The 24,623-nt window shown below is 37.8% G+C and overlaps 3 protein-coding genes and 1 pseudogene across 4 annotated transcripts in view; all 4 read left to right on the plus strand.

Annotated features, from left to right (window-relative positions):
* The window catches only part of LOC127985365 (connector enhancer of kinase suppressor of ras 2-like), a 36,789-nt gene extending 35,207 nt beyond the window's left edge, over nucleotides 1-1,582 (plus strand). For both annotated transcript variants that reach the window (XM_052587353.1, XM_052587354.1), the window contains exon 22: nucleotides 606-1,582. In XM_052587353.1, the coding sequence (XP_052443313.1) occupies nucleotides 606-656 (51 nt within the window). In that variant the 3' untranslated portion in view covers nucleotides 657-1,582. The remainder of the gene's footprint in view (nucleotides 1-605) is intronic.
* Nucleotides 1,583-3,222: 1,640 nt separating this feature from the next.
* On the plus strand, nucleotides 3,223-10,439 carry sms (spermine synthase). The gene is made up of 11 exons (XM_052588729.1): nucleotides 3,223-3,412; nucleotides 4,783-4,903; nucleotides 5,485-5,572; nucleotides 6,749-6,813; nucleotides 6,927-7,102; nucleotides 7,196-7,350; nucleotides 7,443-7,532; nucleotides 8,743-8,857; nucleotides 8,940-9,019; nucleotides 9,096-9,211; nucleotides 9,514-10,439. The coding sequence occupies exons 1-11, from the start codon at nucleotides 3,367-3,369 to the stop codon at nucleotides 9,542-9,544; spliced, it is 1,083 nt and encodes a 360-aa protein (XP_052444689.1). The 5' UTR covers nucleotides 3,223-3,366; the 3' UTR covers nucleotides 9,545-10,439.
* A 625-nt stretch (nucleotides 10,440-11,064) lies between these two features.
* On the plus strand, nucleotides 11,065-16,727 carry LOC127986505 (protein phosphatase methylesterase 1). Its single transcript, XM_052588777.1, has 14 exons — nucleotides 11,065-11,363; nucleotides 12,666-12,757; nucleotides 12,852-12,946; nucleotides 13,771-13,828; nucleotides 13,933-13,984; nucleotides 14,065-14,219; nucleotides 14,480-14,570; nucleotides 15,242-15,307; nucleotides 15,421-15,550; nucleotides 15,674-15,797; nucleotides 15,876-15,920; nucleotides 16,016-16,080; nucleotides 16,152-16,218; nucleotides 16,334-16,727. Exons 1-14 carry the CDS (start codon nucleotides 11,269-11,271, stop codon nucleotides 16,342-16,344), a joined length of 1,146 nt encoding a protein of 381 aa, XP_052444737.1. The 5' UTR covers nucleotides 11,065-11,268; the 3' UTR covers nucleotides 16,345-16,727.
* Nucleotides 16,728-20,050: 3,323 nt separating this feature from the next.
* On the plus strand, nucleotides 20,051-22,460 carry LOC127985585 (uncharacterized; annotated as a pseudogene).
* The last annotated feature ends 2,163 nt before the right edge of the window (nucleotides 22,461-24,623 follow it).

Here is a 24,623-nt window from a genome sequence, read left to right on the forward strand (position 1 = left end):
CAAAGAGGAAACTTGCAATCACATCATATGACCCCTTTAATAAATGCTGTTAAAATGTTGTTTATTCTTAGCTCATGATATCTAATGCATTAACTAATGTTTAAATTTAACTAAACAAATTCAACCATTTCGTGAAGTGTTCCCAGTTTTTTTACATCCTGACATCCAGACATTATAATGCAATTTAGCTAAATGAAAAAAAAAAACTTTTATCTTCCACAGAGAAAGGATGCCTTTTTGATTTTCAGAGTGGCATATACATTAGAGTGACATAATATTCAGTTTAAAGCAAGTGAACTTCAGAGGGTGAAATTTAATTCATCAAAAAACTTTTTTTTTTTTTTTAAACTTTATAATCAAATATGCTAATTTTTTTTTTTTTTTTTGAAAGATGTCATTAAGCTTCTGCTTGGCAGCTTTAAATGCACTATATTTCTTTTTATGTTTACCAGAGGCATATTTGGACACATCTTGCACTTCAAAAAAAACTAGCCTGTCTGTGTTTCAGCTTTGAAAAAATGTCTTTGTTTTATGTCTTATATGATCACAGACGTGTGGTGCATAATTGAATACACATCATTAATCATGGTGTCTTGTTTTGACAGGACATCCCTCTTCAAGAGGCAGAGACTAAGATCATCCATCGGGATGTGTAGCCAGAGATACAGAGAACACAGCAGGGCACAGCACCAGTCATTTCAGCCATATCTGCTAAAACAGCTCCGCTCTCTTTCCCTGGAGGGTTCATCTAGTCACTTTTATCAAACATCTACGTCTTTCCTAAGGAATATTTCTCACTCTTTTACTCTGTTGCAGCATTCATGAATTTCCTCTCGTTGCGCTCACTTTCTTTGCTTTATGTTACTGCACATGCTAATATTGGCATTATTTTGTACGTAATGTTCTTTTCTCTTGAATTATTTGTGTTCGTAATAATGACTCTGGCCTCCATCTGAGACCAAATAACTGCACTTCCAATGAACTCTACCCTACAATAGTCTCTCATGACTGAAAGAGAAAAAAAAACACAGGGATAAAAGAATTAAACTACTGAAATAGAAATTATTTTGTTCTAAATCTGATTTGCATGGCCATTGTCTAGTCAATAGATTTTCTGTCTGTGATGTGTCTTAACTGAGAGTGTTAATTCCAGCTTCACTGAAACTAACATTTTTCGATGGTAAATGTAACTATGAGTGTGAGAGCAGGACTGACAGGATGCAATGATTGCGTGTCTGTGTTCGGTTGAGTGTTGAAAGCCTAGGTTTGTTGTATACAATGTATGTTGTAATATTCTGACCGTTTGCACCCTAGCAGCAAGGCTCTTGCAATAATGTTGAACTAAAACGATTAATTAGTTTAACACTGTCTATTTTTGTAAGCATGATATTTATTGAGATGTTTGTACATTGTTTTGTATGCTCAACTATGTGTTACCTGAAGATAAATGCAAGCATAAATTCCTTTTCATGTGTTCCTGAAAGATTTTGAACAAAATGAAACTTTCGTGTGAAAACACCCGTGTTCTAGTATCTCCAAAAAGTAATTTTATCAATAAATTGTTTGATGTTTTGACATTATATTAAGTACCAGTTTGACTTGTTTGGTACACAGTGTGTGAAATGTTTTTTCTTTATTTCTTGGAGGGTTGGTCCATCAGGCCTACTGATGATGACAGCTGGGCTGTACTTACAGTAACCTAGATTTATTCTCTGGTTAGATCCCAGGCACTGCCTATTCTAGGCTTTTTATTTCCATAAACGTGCAACTCATTCTAGTTCAGTTGGCAATTAAAATGCTTGGATTAAGGCCAGCATTATGAGGGAAATTATAAGGTCTTGAATGAGGGTACTCTTGTGGAGAGTGTGGTGAGAGGTTTACATTACAATCTGAGTACTGTTTTCCCTTGGATGACACAAACTGAAAATCAGAACTGATCAAAGTATTGAGTTCTCAATCACAATTACCATGGTTTTTGGACGTGTACCATGATGTTTGAAATTTTTTGGAGAACATTAAACCATGTACTCTGGTACACTGTGGTACTTTAAAATATTATGGAATTATTACCATCTGAAACTGCCACAATAAGTGTAGTCATAATTGTAGTGGTTTCAAAATAACCCAATGTTGCACCCTGGACAATAGGCTGATACATATTAATGGTGACTGGATTGCAGCAGTATGAAATTTAGCCATGATGTTATTATAGTAAATGTGTAGTAACCATGTTTTATTGGCATATTGATTAACTACAGTTTTACTACGAATCCAATGTTTAAACTATTATTATTGTAGGGAAACCATGGATAATTTGTGGTTACCATAGTTTAACTTAAGTAACCATGTTTTTTAACGGGTTTATTTGTACTAAAACCATGGTTAATTTCGTAAGGGGTATACGCAAACGCCCTACATGTGTGAAACCGGGCTTGGGCGCTTCAGGGCCACTCTACCCACGAATCGATGTTATTGAACGAATCGTTGTTCACTTCTGTGCACGGAATCATATGTTCGTCCCTTACAAGGCCACATTCAAATGAGTTATTGTAGCTTTACCCTTCAGTTTTTTTGTCTACGTATTTGCAGCAAAGCTGTATTAAATAGTACAAAAACAAAACACAAAATGTTCTCACCAATCCCAACAATCCCTGGGTCGAGTCAGCGGGTAAGATGCACCATCTGGGTGTAAAATGAACCAGTGGTTTGAACAACTGCCCTTCAAAATATCTGTTCACGGCCCTGGTTCTCAATAATTTTGAGAGGATAGGACCTTTTAGTCTGAATAACTGAACTGATTCGCTTAGTGAATCGATCTCATTCACAAATAGTGGCAGAAAGAGTATTAATCCCACATAATAGGCTAAACACAATTAAAATGACATTAAGGGCGTTACTATTGTTTTTCAGTTTTTTAAGTCCCAACAGATGACAAAATCAATGAAATAATATCTATTTGTCTATAAAGATGAGAGATTATACTGGTTTCGGATAAAAATGACTCATTTAAACCTCCATGACTCATTCACTTTTGCCGCCACCTATAACGATATATCATGCTGAAAGGCCCACTGAATGAGTTCCAAAATTGAAATTATCATTAAATTATCAAGTATTGGTGAACGAATCTTCGTTAAGAAAGGATAAAAAAAATGAATCAACCCCCCAGCACTAACTCGGTCAGGGTTACCTCCCACTTCCGAGCTCGCCTCGAGTGAGTCTGTGCCAGAGACAGAGAGCGTATACACAGCACACACCTCCCTCCCTGCCTCCGGCGTGACTGCTCTCTCCCTCTGTCACCACAGACTCTCCACCGATTCACTACCGGCTGCCTCATCCAGGCATGGCAGACGGCTTTACGCCATCATGGCAGTGCTACATTACACCCTTGACTTCAAGCTCCGTGCGCCAGGTAAATGTGAATGAAATGAATGAAGGGGGCGAGTGAAGAGGATGGCTCGTGTTGCACTGCAGACGTGCGGGCCTCCTCGCAACTGCTCTGTAAGCGATTTTTTGTCTCTCTAATAGCGGCGAGGCTGCAGTCCCACTGCTGCGTTACCGAGACGGCCACGGGATGCATGTGTAATTGCAATCGAGCATATGGCTTCTTTTGTTGTGCACGTCCTCCTGATGTTTGCTCTGATAAATGACCTTCTAGGCAGGGGGTAGCATAGCGCTGTTAGCGGAGGCTAATGTCGGCTGTTTCTTGCATTTGAATGAAGCTCATATGAACATACATATGCATGCTGTCGCAGACGAACTAACATAAATATTTCCTATAAACTGTTACATATTATATTACCTATTGTTGCGAATGCACAGTCCGTAACTCCGTTAGCTGCCAACTTACTACTGTGTTTACATGACACATTTTTAATGAGTGTTTTTCTGTGAATGTCTCTCACCTCCTATGACAGTCGTGCCTCTATTTCACTGGCTAATAATAACGCAAGCCGATAAGATGAGTGATCATACTTTGATATTACACACAAACATGCCTTATCTCTTTTATGAGCATTGCGACAGCTGCAGACTATCATGTGCTATGTTTTTGGATTTATAGTAGATACATTTACTGCTGCATATCTGTATGTTACAATTCCACCCTGCTTTATACAGTAGGATTGATAGGAATCAATATGGATCGACTTGTTTGGGTAGATGTGCGTAACTAGGTTAAAGCGGATTGTTTTGCAAGATACCCTTTTATTCAAGAGCAATTTGAATTCCACAATTATATTAATTATTATATTTAACGTACAAAACTTATTTGTGATTTGTGAGTTTTAAATGGAACATTTTAGAATTTATTATAATTGTTATGTTATTTCAGTTATTTTAATAAAAAAAATGAAAATACTAAACTGATCTGAGATGTTTCCTCTGAGATGTTGGGAAGAATGATAGTTTGTCACCATTCTTTTTCAGCGAAAAATGATGTATGGTTTTACGTCATGCCTTTCTTTCTTACATATTTTGAAGAATGTTGGTGACAAAAACATTGACTTCTATTGCATGTAAAAAAAAAACATTTCTTAAAATACATTATTTTATGCTTCACTCAAAAAATGGGTTGTAACACCATGAAGATGTATAATATATGTAAAAATAAAATAAAAGTTTTAGTTCATGGGCTGAACTACCACTTTAAGTGGTTTAAGAAACATAATTATATATGCAAATGGGCTGAGTCGCATGCATTATGATTGGTTTTAGGGTCGGTTGCCTTTAATGAAAAGCTTAGAGGATAAATGAATCTGTCTGGTATTTCTCTCTGTTTAGCTGATGTCTCTGCGACTGTGCGTGGCCTGCAGTCTATATTTCAAGAGCAGGAAATGACAGAGAACGTCCATGACTCGGAGGGACTCGGATATCTGGCAACCTTTGTCGGCAAGAATGGCAGGTGAGCACTTTTGCCTCTTTCGCAGCATGCCACAGTATGCAAAATCTCTTCAAGAAGTTTTGTTTAGCTGAAAGGGGGAGGGATCTGAATTTGAATGTTTGCCCTCTCATTATATCGATTATCCACTCGTAAGCTAGAAAAAAAGCCACCAGTTTCCTTTCCATCTGGCCATTCCATGGAGCTTTTTCATTTTTGCTCTGTAACAGCTAAGCATAATGTTAAATCTAACTGACAATAATGATGCCTGACCACACAAACGCCCCACTGAAAACACCAGGTGTGCTCCTGTATTCAGACACTCTTTAGGATGACCACTGATTGGCCAGTTAAGTGCATCCCCTGTGCAACAAAGGAAAGCATTTAGAAGAGCGCAGGGTCATTTTAGTGGCTTTGTGCATCTGATCTAAAGGCTTTGGCACTCACTTCCTGTTTTGTGTGTGGCTCGCTGTAAACACAGCTGTTGGGGCTTTGTGTAGGCTTAAGCTGGGATGAATCTGGCCTGAGCGCCGCATATCACTTTTTGGTTTTTGACTGCATTTTTAAGGTTTTAATTGTGCTTCTGATATTTTCCTTGTGATCAGGTTTGCCATCTTACGAATGCACTCCCATGGTCTGGTGACCTTTGACCTGCAGTGTCTTGAAGGGGATGATGTAGCGCAAGTAGACAATGTGAGTTCACAATACTGATACTGATACTAGGGATGCATGATAACATAATGTTAATCTAAAAGGGATAGTTCACCCAAAACTGAAAATTCTGTTATTAATTACTCTCATGTTGTTCCCAAACTTGTAAGACCTTTGTTCATCTTCTAGAACACAAATTAAGATATTTTTGATGAAGTCTCATGAATGGCGGCGGACGGTAACACGGAAGAGAAGAAATTGTTTGAAAGTCGTAGTTTCTGTTTACTTAGCTCACAGAAAGTGTTCTCGTAGCTTCATAAAATTAAGGTTGAACCACTGATGTCACATGGACTATTTTAATGAAGTCCATACTACTTTTCTGGGCCTTGAATGTGTCAGTTGCATTGCTGTCTATGAAGGGTTCAGAAAGCTCTCAGATTTTATCAAAAACATCTTAATTTGTGTTCCGAAGATGAACGAAGGTCTTACGGGTTTGAAACAACATGATGGTTTGTTATTAATGACAAAGTTTTTAGTTTTGAGTGAACTGTCCCTTTAAAAATACAAATAAAACCATACAATTGATTCTTTAGCAAATTTCACAATAAATGGCAAATGTCATGATATTTAATGCGCATCTTGTCAGAAAAGCCGGTTCTGTAATCAGCGGTAAATCTCTACACGTGCGTGATTTCACATGGAACAGCATCAACTACACAGAGCCGTTGTTGTAGAGATTTACCGCTGATTACAGAACCGGCTTTTCTGACAAGATGCGCATTAAATATCGCATGCAATTTATCGTGCAGCCCTAAGGTTTATATACTATCCTTCAAAAAATTTGTGGTGGAATTTTTTTTAATGTTTTGGAAAGAAGTCTCTTACGCTCACTATGACATACTCAGAGATACAGCAAAAGCAGCAATATTTTGATTAATTCTGCCTTCAGCATTTTCAGTGCCATTACTTGTTTTCAGTGTCACAAGAACCTTCAGGAATCATTCTGATACGCTGAGTTGCTGCTCAATAATCATTTTTATTGTTTAAATTTGATTAATGTTTTTTTTTGATGAATAGAAAGTAAAAAATAACAGCATGTACTTTATTCTGACCTCAGATCAACCACAAGGCATGAGTGCTTCAACCATTCGAGAATGTGTTTACTTTCTGTTTCTCTTAAGTTAGAAGCTCATTACTAAGACATTGTTTTCTTTGTAGCTACTGAATGCACTGGAGAAGAAATTAAAAGCTCTCCTAGATGGAAATATCCAAAGGATCAAGAGGTATTTTCATTCTGAATCAGTTTCCATAAATAAAACATCCTCATTGTTTAGCATTTGAAGCATGCACCCTGTGGGAAATTATTTAGATCTGTTAACTGCATGTTTCCTGTCAGACTCCCTGTGCTGATTCGAGGCAGTGATGTGGACCGCTACTGGCCCACGGCTGACGGCAGGCTGATGGAATATGATATTGATGAAGTTGTGTACGAGAAGGACTCCGCCTACCAGAACATCAAAATCTTGCACTCGCGGCAGTTTGGCAATATACTCATCCTTAACGGGGATGTCAGTAAGTAAAAAAGGGTTAGGGCTTGTTTATTTACTAGGTTTATGGTCATTGTGACGTGTGAACATGTGGTAATTTAGTGACACTGAATGTCAGATCTGGCAGAAAGTGATCTGCCCTACACTCAGGCCATTATGGGCAGCGGCAAAGAGCACTATGCTGGAAAGGAGGTACTGATTCTTGGAGGAGGAGATGGTGGAATTCTCCACGAGGCGGTGAAGCTCAAACCAAAGATGATCACCATGGTTGAGATATCCTTTATGCTTAACAGTTAAATAAAAAACAACACCGTAATTTCTAACTGTCTGACTAGTTTTTACTTTCCTTAATTGAATATTTGTACATTGACGAGCTGGTCATTGATGGATGTCGGAAACACATGAGGAAGACATGCGGGAATGTTTTAGATAACTTGAAGGGAGATTGTTATGAGGTAAGGATTGAATTATCTGAATTTGATCAGTTACAGCTCTTATTTATTTTGCCCTTAATCACTTCAGTTCAGAAGTTTGCGTTTTTTTTTTTAAGGTTTAAAGGTCATTGCACATGGAGTCAGAAATGTTCGCATTTTAAAAAATAAATAAGACAATACGTTGTGTCAATCATGTTTACACACTGCCTTAGAAACTGTCGTCCGTCATAAAAATATTCGGATCGGGTTCAATTTTTTGCATTTTTTGCATCCGTAACAAGCATTTTGAGAGGTGTTTTGATAATTCAGAGCCACCGTACAAGCGGATGCCAAAATCCAGAATGGCCAGTGACAAGTTGATCCACTTCGTCTCGCAGCATAAAGCACTGTATGACAAACAAAGTGTGGAATACAAAGGATGGACCCAATATTTCCTCTTTAAAAGAGAAAAAGAAAAAGGAAATATTGGGTCCATCCCAGACAGAGGACAACAAAGTCATCCTCACAAGGCTCTATTTTGCCTTGTTGCAAGGTTTCATTGCATAAATTTTTTTTAGGATGACCGATACGAAAAAACGCATATGAAAATGTCAGGCCGGAAGGACCTTTAGACTGCATTTATTTTATTAAAATTACAACAAAATTTTAAAGAACTGATTTCTATTAGAATATATTTTCAAATCTAATTTATTCCTGTGATGGTAAAACTGAATGTTAAGCATCACTACTTCAGTCTTCAGTGTCACCAGGTCTTGTAGAAATCATTCAGTCAAATCATTCATATCAGTTTTGAAACAGTTTTTGTCACGATTGTCTGGTGAATCATGATAAAGTTAAAAATAACAGCATTTATTTGAAATGGAAATGTTTTGTCACATTCTAAAATGTCTTTACTGTCACTTTTGATCATTTTAATGAGTCCTTGTTTTAATGTCTTCCTACTGACTCCTTTAATGGTAGTGTTCCGTTAGACTGTATTACACATTTCCATTTGTTTGTCCTTTTTTGGCTCTCTCTCAGGACCATTCAAAAGTTGCTAAACCTATTTGTATGCTTGAAGTTACAATGAGGCCCCTTTCCTGCTTTTGAAACAAGTGCAATGTGGACAGTTGAGGGAAATTACTCAAACTCTGGTCAACTGCCAGCCTCTTTATGGCTAACAATGAAAGTATATTTCCCACAATGAATATCATTTCAAATTGTTTTCTCATTTTTCCCTTTTTTGTTTTAGGTTTTGGTTCAAGACTGTGTTCCCGTACTAAAAAAGTTTGCAGAGCAAGGGAGGACGTTTGATTATGTCATAAATGACTTGACAGCTGTCCCAATTTCCACGGCACCTGAGGAAGGTTAGTGTACAGTATATGCATCTACACTTTTCTGACTGAGTATTACAGTACATTGATTAATTTGATCTGGATTTGTCTATAGATTCAACATGGGAATTCCTGAGACTCATCCTTGACCTCTCCATTAGAGTCCTGCGTCCTGGTGGAAAGTACTTCACACAGGTGAGTTCAATTTACCCTTCATTTTTTGCTGTTATTCATTCCTTTGATATGCTAATATGTTATTTTCTGCCTGTAGGGTAATTGTGTGAATCTGACTGATGCGCTCAGTGAATATGAAATGCTTTTGGGGAGACTTTCGTGCAAAGTGGATTTTTCCAAAGAGGTGGTCTGTGTTCCCTCATATATGGAGCTGTATCCTTTTTAAATTCAGTTCTCGTGGTGAAATACATTTATCATGAAAATTATATGTTAATAATGATTAACAGTTTTGTTTTTAAAAGTACATCTATTATTTCAGATTTGTTTTTAATTATAAGTTTGATATTTTCTGTCAAAAATTTGCCATCATAGCTGGGAATTATATTTCAAGATAACCGTAAATTTATAAATGCTTGCTTTAATGTAATTTGTTGCAAACTGACATTTTGTCAAGGAAACCCTCATAGATGGCCTCATATCACATGAATTAACTTTTCCTTAACATGTCGACTCAGCTGGGTGTTTTACACCATCTGGAAGAAGTAATGTCTCTTCCTTCTTCACTCTCTCCTCCAAGTCCTGCCGGAATGTGAAGATTTCCCCCTCACCCTCTGATGCACTGTGGAGAAACGTGCACATATCTCTCCAAGCACTGTTTCCATTTCTACTGTCCCTTCACGTCCAACAGTTAACAGCCTTCCCTGTTTTGAGATGGCTAGTTGCATCTTTGTGTTTGAAATTTCACAGAGTTCCGTGTTTAGTTTGTTTGCCTGTGTTGGCTTGATGTAGTTTGCTTGGAGTCCTCCAGGGAGCGCTGTGGTGCGGTGTGTGAGTGACACTGGAGGGTGGCGAAGCATCCAGACACATTTCTGACTCCTGCCTTTGAGGATTTGCTCTTACGATTCAGATTTTACAAAGCAATTTGTGTTTTACTGTAGCTCCACCGTTTTTCTTTTTGTTGGCCTTTGTGTTTAAATTTTTTGGCAACCTTTCGTAACTGTGGCTTGAGTGTGATTTGATTCATGGTGCTTCACAGAGAGTTCATTGACAGTGTTGCATTCTGGGATTTCACTGATTAGTCTATTGAAGCCCCTAAATATGTCTTAAAAGGGAAAAAAAAGTAATTTTCTGTGGCAATTTTCATTCTTGTTTTCTTTTTACTGAACTGTGAATGTTGAATTTTTAATAATTAGCACAAACTAGGTCAATAGTGGGTTTCCCTGCTCAATGTTTTTGCAAGGATTAAAAAAAATATATATATTAAGAAAGAAGTTTTTACTGAATGTAGGCCACTTAGATTCACACCCTTTTATCGATAAGGTGCTTCGTTGATATTATTTATTCTTGATTTTATTTTACCATATACCAGTGATCCTGCCCTGAAAAGTAACTTCTGTTAATGAGTAATAATCATCTATTAAAGCAGTTGAGGAGAAACATGTCTAGTCTCTCTCTCTCTCTTTTTGTATGCCTGTTCTCTGATCCAGTCCAGAAGAAAATACTGTGCACAATTATTATGTTTATGATCATAGTGATTGCTATTTCTCATAGCACTTCACAATCACAACTGCTATTAAAACTAATGTCAGTAATAATAACTGCAATGCAATACGTTTACACTGCATTATGAAAATGATTTTCAGTTATAAATTTAACGTCTAAAATTTAATAAAATAGAAAGTGAATACAAAATAAATTGTCATGAAATCTGCCATTTTTAATTTAATTAAATTAGGATTTTTTTTTTTTTTTTACATTTTAAATCAAACAAAATCTAATTATATTTATTTTTGTAAAAATAGTTACCACACGAGTTGAGGTGGTCAAGGATTTCAGAAAAGGTGCATAAATTACTTCGCGATATTTAAGGAGCAGTCCAGGGCACCGACAATGAACAATTTCTCTATCATCCTTCGTATTGCATTACGTCATATTTTTCAGGCTGGATTACGTGCCAATGAGCCTAAAAATGGTGTTTTCTGTTAGTTGTAGTTCTTTCCCATGCGCCATGACATCAGCATCAGCATTAAGAATCCGTTAAATAACTACATTTCCCACAACGCACACTGGACAAAAATACTGGTGGGCGGTGACTACTTGTGTGAACAGATTTCTGTAACGTTAACGTTACCTGTCTGCTGATCTAGAGTGATTTATCGTTAATTTGTAGTGTAACACTGTAGTGTTTCTAGAAGAGGACTCGTATGGTGCAAAGAGGGCTAGACGCTTTAACGTTACGTGCTCAAAAAGGGTATTGATTTTCTCACACCATGGAGAAAGAGTTGCATTTGAATTTGCTAACGTTACCCTCCACACCCCCAATGGCAGGTTTGCAGTCGGGATCTAACGTTAAATTAAGAATGGGGTGAGTTTACTCTTTAATCATATGTTGTAATCATAATAATATGCACGTTAGTGCATACAGCTGTTTTAGCAACCCTATAGCTTATAGCTATTAGCTGTCTGTCATAAAGTGTCGAGTCATAACTGTTATCGGGGTCTATTGCTTATATGAATGTTTAACTATTCCCATATTTATCGCACGGAATGACAAACCTGTCCTGGTCGTGCTGAAAGCTATCAACAATAAATGCTGCTTTTCTGACTGTCTGCGGCCCCCTCCTGCGTCCTGTGTCTCATCCAGCCACCGCTATCACGACTCACTCGATAGCGATGTCCGAATAACGTTAGTTCTTTTGATTAACGTTAGGGTCTTTTCAAACAATCGACTGAATACATGCACAGAACCAGATTAAATCTACTCAAGCAGTTCAACAACCGGCTGACATATACTACTCTTATTAACCTAGAACCAAAAAAGTGAGAGGGCGAAAAGAAAGTTGCTGTAAATGTTGCTCAAGTATTAAAATATGTGTGACAACTTACTATACTTTACAGAGTTGGTAAATCAACACCTTATACGAAAGACTTATCACCCCAAAATTAACATTTTCCTCAACGTATACTCACCCTTAGGCCAAGTGTAGATGAGTTTGTTTCTTCATCAGAGCAGATCTGGAGAAATGTACCATTTACATCACTTGTTCACCAATGGATCCTCTGGAGTGAATGGGTGCCATCAGAATCAGAGTTCAAACAGCTGGTAAAACCTAACCCTAATAGACAAGTAATCCACATGATCAGTTGACATCTTGTGAAGGGAAAAGCTGTGTGTTTGTAATACACAAATCCATCATAGACGTCTTTAACAAACAGATACTTCCAGTTAAATTAAGAGTACTCTATCCATATATGATAATGTATATCTCATATCTAATTTAATCAGGAGAGAAATATGCACACATACTTTTTAAGTGAAAACAGTCCACAATAGTTCTAAACAAATATCTCGTTGAATTTTGATGTGAGAGGACAACAGGAGATGTAGTTTTTCACAGGAAGAAACGTTATTATGGATTCCGAACTCACTTTTTGGTCAGAAGTGATGGTTTAAAGTTAGAACGCCTTAATGATGGATTTGTTTCTTATTTGTGAATTATCATCACTAGCTGGCCTTTCTTGATTGATGATAATTTTCACACTTTATCTGAGCTCTGTATCTTTTTGGTCAGTCATTTAAACCATGACCACTGGTAAGAAAAAAAAAGTATAAATATATATAACACAGATGTTACTTACTGGGTTTGATTCTCCCATCTCTTTGCAGACCAGGCAGAAAACGAGATTTTACTCCTCTGCTCTGGAGTCAGTACTTTGAAACAATGGAGGACGTGGAGGTGGAAAATGACAACAGCAAAGACATATCCTTTGTTTATTGTTGTGAAGACCCTTTATGTGCAATGACATTTCAGATTCTCCCATTCTGTTATAAACCATTCCTTTACACCTTTGTACGCATTTAGAATTTACAGCAGTGGCTCTCATGGGCCCGTCCTGATGCTCCTTCATGGAGGAGGTCACTCTGCACTGTCCTGGGCAGTCTTCACTGTGAGTTTCTGTCATCTCACAAAGCCGAATCTCACTACATGACTTCCAGTACTTTGTTTTTATGGTACTTCATGCATGTTAAAGAGACCAATGTGGAAAAAGATGTGACATGTTGTCTGTAATATGCACTATTATACAGTGTATATAATATTTGTGTGTATAAATATGCATCGTTCAAAATTTTGTAGTAGTTTTTTTTTTCAGTTTTAAATAATTAGGGATGCACGATATTGGATTTTGGCCGATATTCGATATGCCGATATATTCAAAATAATTTTGGCCGATGCCAATACCGATAGACAGACATTCACATCTGAAAAACAGGTCAATTATTTCACTTGGAGAATATCGGTTTGGCTCATCGGCAGAAATATTCATATCGGCCGATACCGATGATGGTCATTTTAAGCTTTTATCGGCCGATACCGATGTTGTGCCGATATTATCGTGCATCCCTATAAATAATTTTGTAGAAGAAATGAATAGTTTGATTTAGCATGGATGCATTAAAACTTTAAACTTTTTTTTTTCTAATTCAGCTTTTCTATCACAAAAATACAACATTGTAAAATATATACTTCATTTCAATAGAAAACCGTACTAATCTGTAATATTTCAGAATATTACAGTTTTACTATATTTTTGATCAGATAAAAGCTAAAAGATTGTATGTGTGTGTGTATATATATATATATATATATATATGTATATATAAACACACATGTAAGCGCACACACACAAAGAGATAAATAGATAATATTAATATTTAATTTATGTTTATTAATATTATTATAATTTATATTATCCCATGTTTGTATTCCCAGTCTGTTATATGCAGCCGAATTAACTGCAGGGTTGTGGCTATGGACCTCAGAGGACATGGTAAGGGATTTCATACTCTTTTATTTCAGAAAACTTTGTTTTTTGTTAATTATCTAATTACATAAGCATAAGCTGTTGGTTTTATAATTACACATATCATTTAGGTGATACTAAAGTAAAGAATCCTGATGACCTGTCTGCTGAAACAATGGCCAAGTGAGTATGTACTCCTCTCTCAAGGTCTGTACTAAGCAGGATTTTGCAGCATTTCATTTAGAAATGTTACTTTCTCTCAGGGATGTTGGAAAAGTGGTGGAGGCACTTTATGGTGAAAACCCACCTCCCATCATGATTATTGGTCACAGCATGGGTGGAGCAATAGCAGTTCACACAGCTGCAGCCAATCACGTTCCATCACTGCTTGGCCTTTGTGTTATTGATGTAGTTGAAGGTAAGTTTTCACCCCTTTTTTTCGTTTAACTAGTTTCATTCTCTACCCAAGAAAAAAAAAAAGATGAGAGAAAATATTTAGTAATGCATATTCCCATCTCGAGAGTTTCAATCAGTGGAGTTGGATAGTTATTGCTGTAAGGTATTTACCAACCATTATGAAACTGCTATATGTTTTGTAATTGATTTAAGTGCAGTTTTACTAAATGTGACCATGCTTTATATTTATGGATGCATTTAATGCATTTTTACTAATTTCAGGTACAGCTATGGATGCCTTGAACAGCATGCAAAACTTTCTGAGGAGTCGACCAAAAACTTTTAAATCTGTGGAGAATGCAATTGAATGGAGGTACAAAGGTTTCAGTATGCTTTAGAAAATATCCAGTGACAGTTGTTTAAAACTTAAATTAGCCCTGTAATGTCTCAAATCTAGGCCTGTCATTTAAATAATTCCACATATTGATTAAAACATCTAACGTACAAATTTGTACAAATATGTATATATACATCCAAATTGATGTTAAAAACATGTTTAAAATGAGTAACTATAGCTCCAGGCCTGAATGCAAAATTATTGTTTCTGTTTAGAATTGATCACCAATTTGATTTAAATGGCCATAAAATAATGTCACTTTTAGCTGTGCTTTTTATATAGTTTAAATATTAATTAGTATTAATGAATACAACCTTTTTTATGGAAGCTTATATCCGCCATTTAATAAAAAAAGTGAAAAATGTGATTGTGACTTTTTTATCTCACAATTCTAACTTTTTTCTCGCAATTGCAAGTTTACATCTTGTGAGTTTGTATCATGCAATTCTGAGAAAAAATGTAGAATTGTGAGTTTATAGCTTATATTTATCATATATATTACAATTCTGAGAAAATATATATAAATTTGTGATTACGAGAAGTCAGATTTGTGAGATTAATTCAATGTATTAATTCAGTGGGGGAAACTGGCTTCCCTGTTTTTACCCTAGCTCTAATAAAGACTGATATTCTTTTTCCCTTACCAGCGTAAAAAGTGGTCAGATCAGGAATGTTGAGTCTGCACGAGTGTCCATGGTTGGACAGGTGAAAAAGTAAGTCTTCCCTAGTATTGGTTCCCTTATCTAGCTCCAGCAATTGTTGTAAATTTGTTTAAATGTTTAGCTATTGTATATATTGCACTGATTAGTTCTCTTCGGATGCTTAGATGTGAAGAGCCTTTGAGTAGTCCAGGGGTTTCCCGGGGTATCAGTGAAGGCATTATTGAAGAAGAAGAGGAGGAGGATGAAGAAGGAGGTGAATCCAACCACAAAAGGAAGAAAGAGGATGACCAAGAGGTATTATAAGCTTCAATTGAACGTTATCACTTATTTATTGTACATCTAAGAATGTTTCACATGGAGCATTAAGCATTATTTAATGAGCAAATGTTTGACGATTTTCCCATTTGGCGGATAAAGAAAGAATGTCTGTACACCTGGCGTGTTGACCTCTCAAAGACAGAGAAGTACTGGGAGGGTTGGTTCAAAGGACTTTCTTCTCTCTTTCTCACTTGCTCTGTGCCAAAACTCCTCCTGCTGGCTGGTAAGAATGCTTAGACATTTGTCTTTTAGACTTACTCAGTGTAAAAACAGCTCTCAGTGAGTAATGTGTCTCCCATAGGTGTTGACAGGCTTGATAAAGATCTTACCATTGGGCAAATGCAAGGTAATGCATTTATATTCTTGCTCTTTATAGTACAGCCCATCACATTGCTGTGGCCAGAAGGTTCTTCATGACTTCTGTGGTTGTTATTATAATAGGGAAGTTCCAGATGCAAGTTCTGCCACAATGTGGCCATGCTGTTCATGAAGATGCTCCAGAAAAAGTATGTCTGTTTCACATCACAATCATGGAAAATATTTTTGCTTCTTCTGATCTATGATATATCTGATGCAGGTAGCTGATGCTCTAGCCACCTTCATGGTCCGTCACAAGTTCACTGAATTCAAGGAGGGTTTCCCTGGTAAGACGTCAAGTGTTGATTGAATCGTATAAAAGCAAATTCATATTTATTCATATAAATTTTTTTGTTTTTGATCTCGCCCTTTGTGTTCTGTGTGTGTGGTTTGGTTCAACAGACGACGTGTAACCTTCACTCGTAGTCTTCATCCAGCGATGTGTCGTTCCTCTCTGCTTTCCACCGTGGATTACATTACTACCAAAACCACGCCTCTGCTGCCAACTCATTCTTAGCACTTCATTCTTAAATTATATTCAGTTTTGTATGACTTTATGTATGTTTGCTGTAATCATTACGGTTCTCTTGGCTATTTTGGCAGGAAATAATAATACAGAAATACTTATAATTTCAAATCGTTATGTATATTTAATATGAATTTTCCCCCGCACTGATTTCTTTTGCACTTCCTCTGATGCCGTGCTTGTTTGTTGTTGTAATTAGGATTATTCCATCATGTTAAAAGTGTTGGTTTTTGCTGATTTCAAGGGAAATAATAAAGAGAGGTTTCTGCAGTCTGCGCTCATTTATAATTTAGTGTTAGCAGAGAGAACATTTAATTCAGTGGAAACAAATCGGATATTATAACTGAAATATACCAAAATAAATTGGAATTAAAATTATTTTCTAAATCCAAATCAATAACCAGCCCTTATTTGATGTGTGCATGATGTAAAATTATATTTTTTGCTCTTTTGCTTCTGATTTACAGGTTGCATCATGCAATTTTATACCAACAAAGCAGCTTCACATAAACAGTTCCTTTTGGTGAGTGGTGTAAGAGAATCAGTTCTGGCTTTTACTCATATGTAAATCTAGCTATAGAATCAATATATAAAAATGATCAAATACAGCAAGAAGCACAATCAAAAGATCTATTGCTATATTAAAACTTTTTTTATATTGTTAATAATTCAATACAGTATTGCACAGCTTTAAATCTCAGATAAAGGTCTTTTATTTACATTTGTATATATGTAATTTATGCTGTTGATAAATACAATATCTTAAAAGTATGTTCTTTTTGCAGTCAAAAGTGTATATGTGCATAAAAAGCTGTCTGAATATATATTAATGATTATTAATAACCTGTTATCAATTAACAGAGAATGTTTTATTTTAGCAGCAAGACATGTAAAAACCTGTGATCTTACATTTTTCTTACAAAAAAAAATAAATAAAATGAAAGCATGAAAAATACATTTATTTTCATTTTATCCTGTTAGCCAGCACCCCCATTATGGGACTCGCAGTTGAAAGTGCCCTACCTAACTTACAATTGTAACAGTTCCTTACTTTGTGTTACACACAAAATGTTGGTGTCTTATGTTGGTGAAATATGTTTATATTTCAAATCTGAAGAAGATAACATGAAAAATGACATTCCTGCAACAATTTTTCTGAGACTGTCTAGCACCGTGATATAAAATATATTTAAAACTATTTTAGTCAAACATACCACTGCATTTTTTCAATATAGACAGAAACTTAGACATCCTATAAGTTATTTATTTGAAAAGTAGAAAAATACAATTTGAATCATTTGAGTAAAAAAATTAAAAAATGTTTAACTTTGTAAGCCAATTACAGAACATCCTGAGAATTAATTCTGGTCATATAGTCAATTATCACGTGCTAAACCGGGATTTACAGCTGTGGATGTGTTTATGACTCGTTATTACGACGAATCTGGTATGTACTGCATTTTTATTTTTCATGTTTTGATGTGTACTGCTTGCACAAATCTAGTAAATACTTTAATTCACAAGCCTTCCATTGAAAAACGTCGATCTGTCGTCGATGCTTGAGGCTTAGACCTTTATAATGATATATCGGTTGTCAAGAAAAAAATTGTGCCGTTTCTTTTAATCTATTCGTAATACTTGACACGTGCAAACAAGGAGAGTTCAGTGCGCCCACGTCCTGGTGCATGTTAAAAAGGTTTTAAACAACAGAATGGTGCAATTTAATATTCAATTATATGGTTCTGTTGTCTTGTTCCGGCAAATCATTCCACAGATGCGGAGCAGCAACAGAAAAGGCACGATCACCTTTTAATTTCAGTCTAGATCATGGGACAGTAAGCATCAACTTGTTCGAGGAATTTAAGGATTTAGAACATTTACGGTGGAGAAAGTCTGTAATGTATTGAGGAGCTTGGCCATTTAACCCCTTAAACACATATAAGAATACCTTGATCTTGACATGGTATTCATCTGGCAACCAGTGAAGTGAAGCAAGAACAGGTAAAATATGTTCCCTCTTTCGAGTACCAGTAAGAAGCCTGGCGGCAGCATTTGTACAGTTTGTAGGTGGGGTAAGGAAGATTTAAAATAATCCAGCCTGGATTAAATAAAGGCGTGAATCATTGTCTCCAAATCTTTTACTGTTGAAAATGCTATATATTTCGCAATAGATCTCAAATGATAAAAAAAATCCTCACCACTGAGTTAATTTGTTTTTCAAATTTAAGGCCGTTATCAAAAATCACACCCAGATTTTTGGTATGAGCTTGAGAATTCTCACTTAAAGCCTGAGGTTCGGCTCGGTGTTCATCTTCAGTTCTCTTTTCTTTTCCTTCGTGAACCAGATATCACAAACTGCTTTGTTTTGAACTCTATCTCACAACAGACACAGAAGAGAAGAAAATGCAGAATAAAGTCGTAGTTTTGCTATTTTTGGACCAAAATGTATTTTCGATGCTTCAAAAAATTCTAACTGACCCTCTGATGTCACATGGACTACTTTGATGATGTTTTTTTAGCAAACCGTGTTTTTAGCTTGTCCTGAATCACTAGGGTACACCTATAATAAGTGTTTATATTCTGACTACTTTAGATTCCTTCGGGTAGGTACTGCGCCGAAGTAATCCAGTACCTTTGTGATTCTTCATAGACATAAACAGAGAGAAGTAGCTCTGGCTACAATGTCCTTCCGCAAGACGCAAGCAGTTCTGTCTGTTTATTAACTTGTGCAGTTGCCGAGGGCAACCCTGTCAACCCTGTTCTGAAAGCAAATGCTGGAGATATACTTCTAATTACAGGAGTGCCTTTACTGATGCGATGTGCATGAAAATCGCATTCGATTTTTTGCACAGCCCTTTTACCAAAGTTATTTCTGTTCCTAAGTGTGTTCCCCAAAGTGTCCCTTAGGAAGCTTCTTAACATACTGCCTCTTACGTTCGACATTACAAAGGTGCTGTCCCAAGTGAAGGTGCTGAATTAGTTGGCATCGATTGCTCAGGAATCGATTTTCCACTTCACACGAAGGTGCATTACAGCATTAAGAAAGACAACACGTTCTATACAAATTAAACATTTCTCAAATTATTTCAATAACATTTATTTTAACATAGTTTAAGTTATCAGTAAAATATAGACTATAAATTAAATTATCAAATTGTCAATAATATGTTCGCAGGATATGTTGTGACAGATGGACAAACCGGGTATCCCTCGTTAATCATCCACCCTCCTTATCCCGTTGTGCCACTTGTGCCACTTCTTGACATGGGTTTAACGACTTATTTAACTAAAATTATGTAATACACTTTTATATAAATGGTAATGTAATAGAATTGTTTGGCAAGCAGCTACAGTTACATCGGCTCCGCGGCCGATTCAATACAAGGACATGTTGAATCGCTGCTATAGTTGGTCGCTTACTGGACACCACCATGCTTACCCATTTATAGATCTTAGCCATCAAGAGCCAAATTGTTTGCTAGATTTTAATTATCAAAAGTGATTGCCAAAGTAAACGCTTTAATGCCATTACGAAATAGCCTAGGCTAATTACCACCATATTAGTTCTGACTTACTGAAGATATACTTAGCGTATGAACGTGACGGGAATCGTGCCATAACGTTAAGAGAGAGGTTAAGGAATAGGTTAAGAACTACTCAGCAATAAGAACGTTTTGGGGAACCGGGCCCAAATCATTTGATACCAAGTAAGAAACCTTTAGAAGATATTAAACCAGAGATACATTCATATGCCTAAATATTAGCATTTAGAGCTTAACTAATGCAAATAAACAGTGGTAACTAGACTAATGTAATAGGGAAACATACTGACAACACATGCATATTCCAGATCTTCTTCAGTATAGTAGCAAGGAGTCTGACCAACTTCCTCTTAGCTAACAACTACATAGACACATCTGTGCAAAAGGGAGGAATTGCTGGTGTCCCAGGCTGCTTAGAACACACTGGAGTGGTGACTCAGCTCATCTGGGAAGCTCGGGAACATAAGGGAGACCTTACGGTACTGTGGTTAGACATGGCCAATGCATATGGCTCTATCCCCCACAAGCTGGTCCAGACCACCATGACCAAGCACCATGTGCCACATCACATTGCAGATCTGATCTTTGACTATTACAACCATTTCAGGATGAAAGTTTCTGCAGGAGGTGTGACATCAGATTGGCACAAACTGGAGGTGGGAATAATCACAGGCTGCACAACCTCAGTGATCCTATTTGCGGTGGCGATGAATATGATTGTCAAATCGGCAGAGCCTGAGTGTCGAGGGCCCCAAAGCAGAGGAGGGGTCCGCCAACCGTCAATTAGAGCATTTATGGATGACTTGACAGTCACCACAAAGTCAGTGCCAGGAGGAAGGCGGATACTCCAAGGACTGGAAAAGCTCAGCCGGTGGGCTCGGATGGAGTTCAAACTAACCAAGTCCCGTTCGCTAGTGCTGAAGAAGGGCAAGGTCACGGAGAAGTTCCATTTGAGTAATAAAAAGGGGCAAAGATACCATCACTGTAAGAACAGCCAGTGAAAAGCTTGGGCAAGGTTTTTGACAGCAGCCTCAGAGACTATGCATCAGTCCAGTCATCCTGCCAGGACTGGGCAGCTGGTTAAGAGCAATAGACCGTTCTGGCTTCCCCGGCAAGTTTAAAGCATGGATTTACCAACATGGTGTCCTGCCAAGAATACTCTGGCCGCTACTTGTGTATGAGGTTCCCATTTCTGCGGTGGAGACCTTGGAAAGAAAGGTCAGCAGCTGTCTCAGGTGATGGTTAGGGTTGCCCAGGAGCCTCAGCAACATTGCCCTCTTTGGAAACACCACAATGCTCCGGATGTCTCTGAAATCCCTGGATGAGGAGTTTAAAGTGACTCGGGCACACGAGGTGGTGATGTATAGAGACTCCAACGACCCAAAGGTGGCCCAGGCAGGAGGACAGGGAGAAAGTGGAGTGCCCAAGCCGCTGTGCTGGATGCACAGGCACGTCTGAGGCACAAAGAGCTTGTGGGAGTGGTGGCCCGAGGCAGAGCAGGCTTGGGGATGTTCCCAACACCTCCTCGACATAAAGAATTGAAGGGGAAGGAGAAACGCAGCCGAATACAGGATGAGGTCAGAGCTGCTGTGGAGGAAGGAAGGATGAGTAGAGCAGCTGGAATGGTGCAACAGGGGGCCTGGACAAGGTGGGAGCAGGTCATGGACCGCAAGGACACCTGGACAGAGCTCTGGCAAAGCGAGCCACACCGCATAACCTTCCTGATTCGGGCAGTGTACGACGTTCTGCCTAGCCCAGCAAACCTCTGTACGTGGGGAAAAGCAGACACACCAACTTGCCAATTGTGCCCAGCTCGGGGAACACTGGATCACATTCTGAGTTCCTGCCCAACAGCGCTCGGCCAGGGTCGGTACACTTGGCATCACAACCAGGTGCTTAAATCTATTGCAGACACCATCAGTAAAGAGATCAGCAAAGGCGGCCGAGGGAGCAACACCAATTGCTCAATCGCAATTGTTAGGGCAGGAGAAAAGCCACAAGCAGGGAGGAAGGCACCAGCTGGAATCCTGGCATGAGCCAAGGACTGGAAACTCTCTGTGGATTTGGAGAAGCAGCTGAAATTCCCCCAGCACATTGTCAGCACAACTATGAGGCCAGATATCATTCTAGTCTAAGAGAGCACCAAGAGCATAATCATCATCATCATCAAACTGTGCCATGGGAGGACTGCTTGGGAGAAGCCCATGAAAGAAAGATGACCAAATATGAACATCTGGTCACAGACTGCCGAGCCCAGGGCTGGAATGTGAGATGCATGCCTATCGAGGTTGGCTGCAGAAGATTTGTGGGGCGCTCCCTTCACAAAGCCTTTAATGTGCTGGGCATTACAGGAACAACAAGGAGCAGGGCCATTAAGAACACCACCGACGCAGCCGAGAAAGCCTCAAGATGGCTCTGGATCTGCAGAGGAGCACCATGGGGGCAAGCGAGTGCTACCTGAACACAAGTTGCGGTCTGATCAGCCGTGGCTGGGACGCCTTGGCGAGGGTGTCTGATGTTGAAAGACCCGAAACACCCGAGGACCTCAGGTAACATCACTGATGATGTGTTTAGGTGCATCTGAAGATGTGTTTCAAGAACAAAAATAAGCATGTTACCAAAAATAATGTAGCACGCCGTCTCCTGGAATATGCGCTTACTTTTTAGAACAAAGAGCATCACACAGTTTACAAAACAGAAAAACAGAGATGTTAACACAGTCTAGGATTATCTATTAACAGTCCATTTCAGTAAAGAAACCAACACCGCATTCCACAGTTCGGAATGATTCCCCATCGAACCATTAGTGCATCATAAAACACAGTCATGGTTCCAAGATGGCAAAAGGAGATGTCAGCCCCACTCCCCCCTTCCCTTTTTGTACCTGTCTAATCTCATTCCAGCGATGCCAGGACAGCAAGAAAAGATTTATCTTTGTTCCCCAAACTTAAGAAAAAATGGCCAAGAAACCCTGTGGTGACCCCAATGCATAAATTACCAGCCTTATCAGGAAAGGTTGAACCAGGGAACACATCCTTTCTGCAGCTGTAAATTCCAGCGTTTAAACTAAACTCTCAGGAGTTTGGACACATGCAATCACGTGGACATTACACCAATTACATGCAATGGTAACGAGATGCTGCAGTTCAAGCCGTTCGGCACCTTCATAGCATGTCTTTAGATCATGACATCTGAGCGAAATAGTGCACGGCACGCAGGTATACTATGTGTACGCATGCGTAGGATGGTGCCAAGCACTATTTGGCCAATAAAATTGGTGGGATGGTACAGGGCTTCAGACATTCATCACACCAAGGGGTGTTCCCATACGGTGATGTCACCGCAACATCTCATTCCCTATTAAAGCTGCAGTTGGTAACTTTTGATGCTCTAGCGGTTAATAAACAGAACTGCTTGCGTCTTGTGGAAGAACATCGAAGCCTGAACTTCTTCTCTCTACTTCTTTATGTCTATGAAGAATCACAAAGGTACTGGGTTACTCCGCCCACGGTACCCCCCAAAACAATCTAAAATAGTCCGAATATAAACACTTATTGTAGGTGCACCCTATTGATTCAGGACAAGCTAAAAACATGGTTTGGAAAATGGATTCATGGTGTACTCGCTTATTATATACATTTTTCTAAATTTTGAACACAAACAAAGTTACGGACCGCAGCTCAGATTGGTTGTTTTCTTACCGGGAGCGATCCGTAACTGCAAATGGCAATAGGACCACTGGGAGGAGCCAGAGGAGCTTGATTTTTCCATAGATTATCTGTCTCATATTCTACTGTCAGGACATAATGACAGGTTTAACAAATATGTAAAAAATATATTTTTACAAAAGCTACCTACTGCAGCTTTAAGGTGTGTCTTTTTTGGACTTTCTGCGTGAGAGCGCCCTCCAGCTTCCAATATGAATAAAACATACACTGCATGAAAGAGTTCAGTACTCCATGAAGTTCACATCTCCTCATTTTGGGGGAGATGTCAGATCATGCATAGGCTATTGATACTGTCTCTTTGAATTTAAATCTATATTTAAGTCTAAAAATCTCTGTGTGAACACACTTGCCTGAATAACATTTTATTAAAATTAAATATTTATTAAAGATTAAAAAGGCAGCTAATGTAATGTAGTTCTACACACAGCAATAGCCAATAAACAAAAGTGCCTGTTCCCTTTCCTTCTTGCTGTTTCTTTGGGAAAAGTTTAAAGTTCATCGAAGGATCTTGTCTTTTATATGTTATCTGACTAAAAACTATTCATACTTTGAACTATTATTATTACAGTTTTTTTAAAACATAGAGCCTTCAAAATAATGATCACAACATTGGTAAAACAAGCTTATACTGATTTTCTCAAACTCCAAATTATACTTATTAATATCAATCCTGTTTTTATTATCATTATCATTCCAAAAAAAGGAATATATTCAAAACAGGATTAGAACAGAATCCTATTTTAAAAAGGACAGATTTTTTTTTCTACAACACATATAAACTCAATACTACTACTAATAATAATATAATGCAGTTTCTAATCCCAGAGTTATTAAGGTCTTTTAAACTTACTACAACTTTTAAACTTAAAATTATAATTATTTTCTGTGTATCTTTT

This window comes from Carassius gibelio, chromosome B21 (assembly GCF_023724105.1).
Source record: "Carassius gibelio isolate Cgi1373 ecotype wild population from Czech Republic chromosome B21, carGib1.2-hapl.c, whole genome shotgun sequence".
Classification (NCBI taxonomy): Eukaryota; Metazoa; Chordata; class Actinopteri; order Cypriniformes; family Cyprinidae; genus Carassius; species Carassius gibelio.

Bases quoted from the DNA above. Each gene is read 5' to 3' on its own strand.
- sms (XM_052588729.1), top strand. From the start codon at position 3,367: ATGGCAGTGCTACATTACACCCTTGACTTCAAGCTCCGTGCGCCAG. The intron at 4,904-5,484 runs GTGAGCACTTTT...CCTTGTGATCAG, and splicing joins TTTGTCGGCAAGAATGGCAG to GTTTGCCATCTTACGAATGC. The intron at 9,020-9,095 runs GTGAGTTCAATT...TTCTGCCTGTAG, and splicing joins GTGGAAAGTACTTCACACAG to GGTAATTGTGTGAATCTGAC.
- LOC127986505 (XM_052588777.1), top strand. From the start codon at position 11,269: ATGGAGAAAGAGTTGCATTTGAATTTGCTAACGTTACCCTCCACACCC. The intron at 12,947-13,770 runs GTGAGTTTCTGT...TTGTATTCCCAG, and splicing joins TGTCCTGGGCAGTCTTCACT to TCTGTTATATGCAGCCGAAT. The intron at 15,308-15,420 runs GTAAGTCTTCCC...TCGGATGCTTAG, and splicing joins ATGGTTGGACAGGTGAAAAA to ATGTGAAGAGCCTTTGAGTA.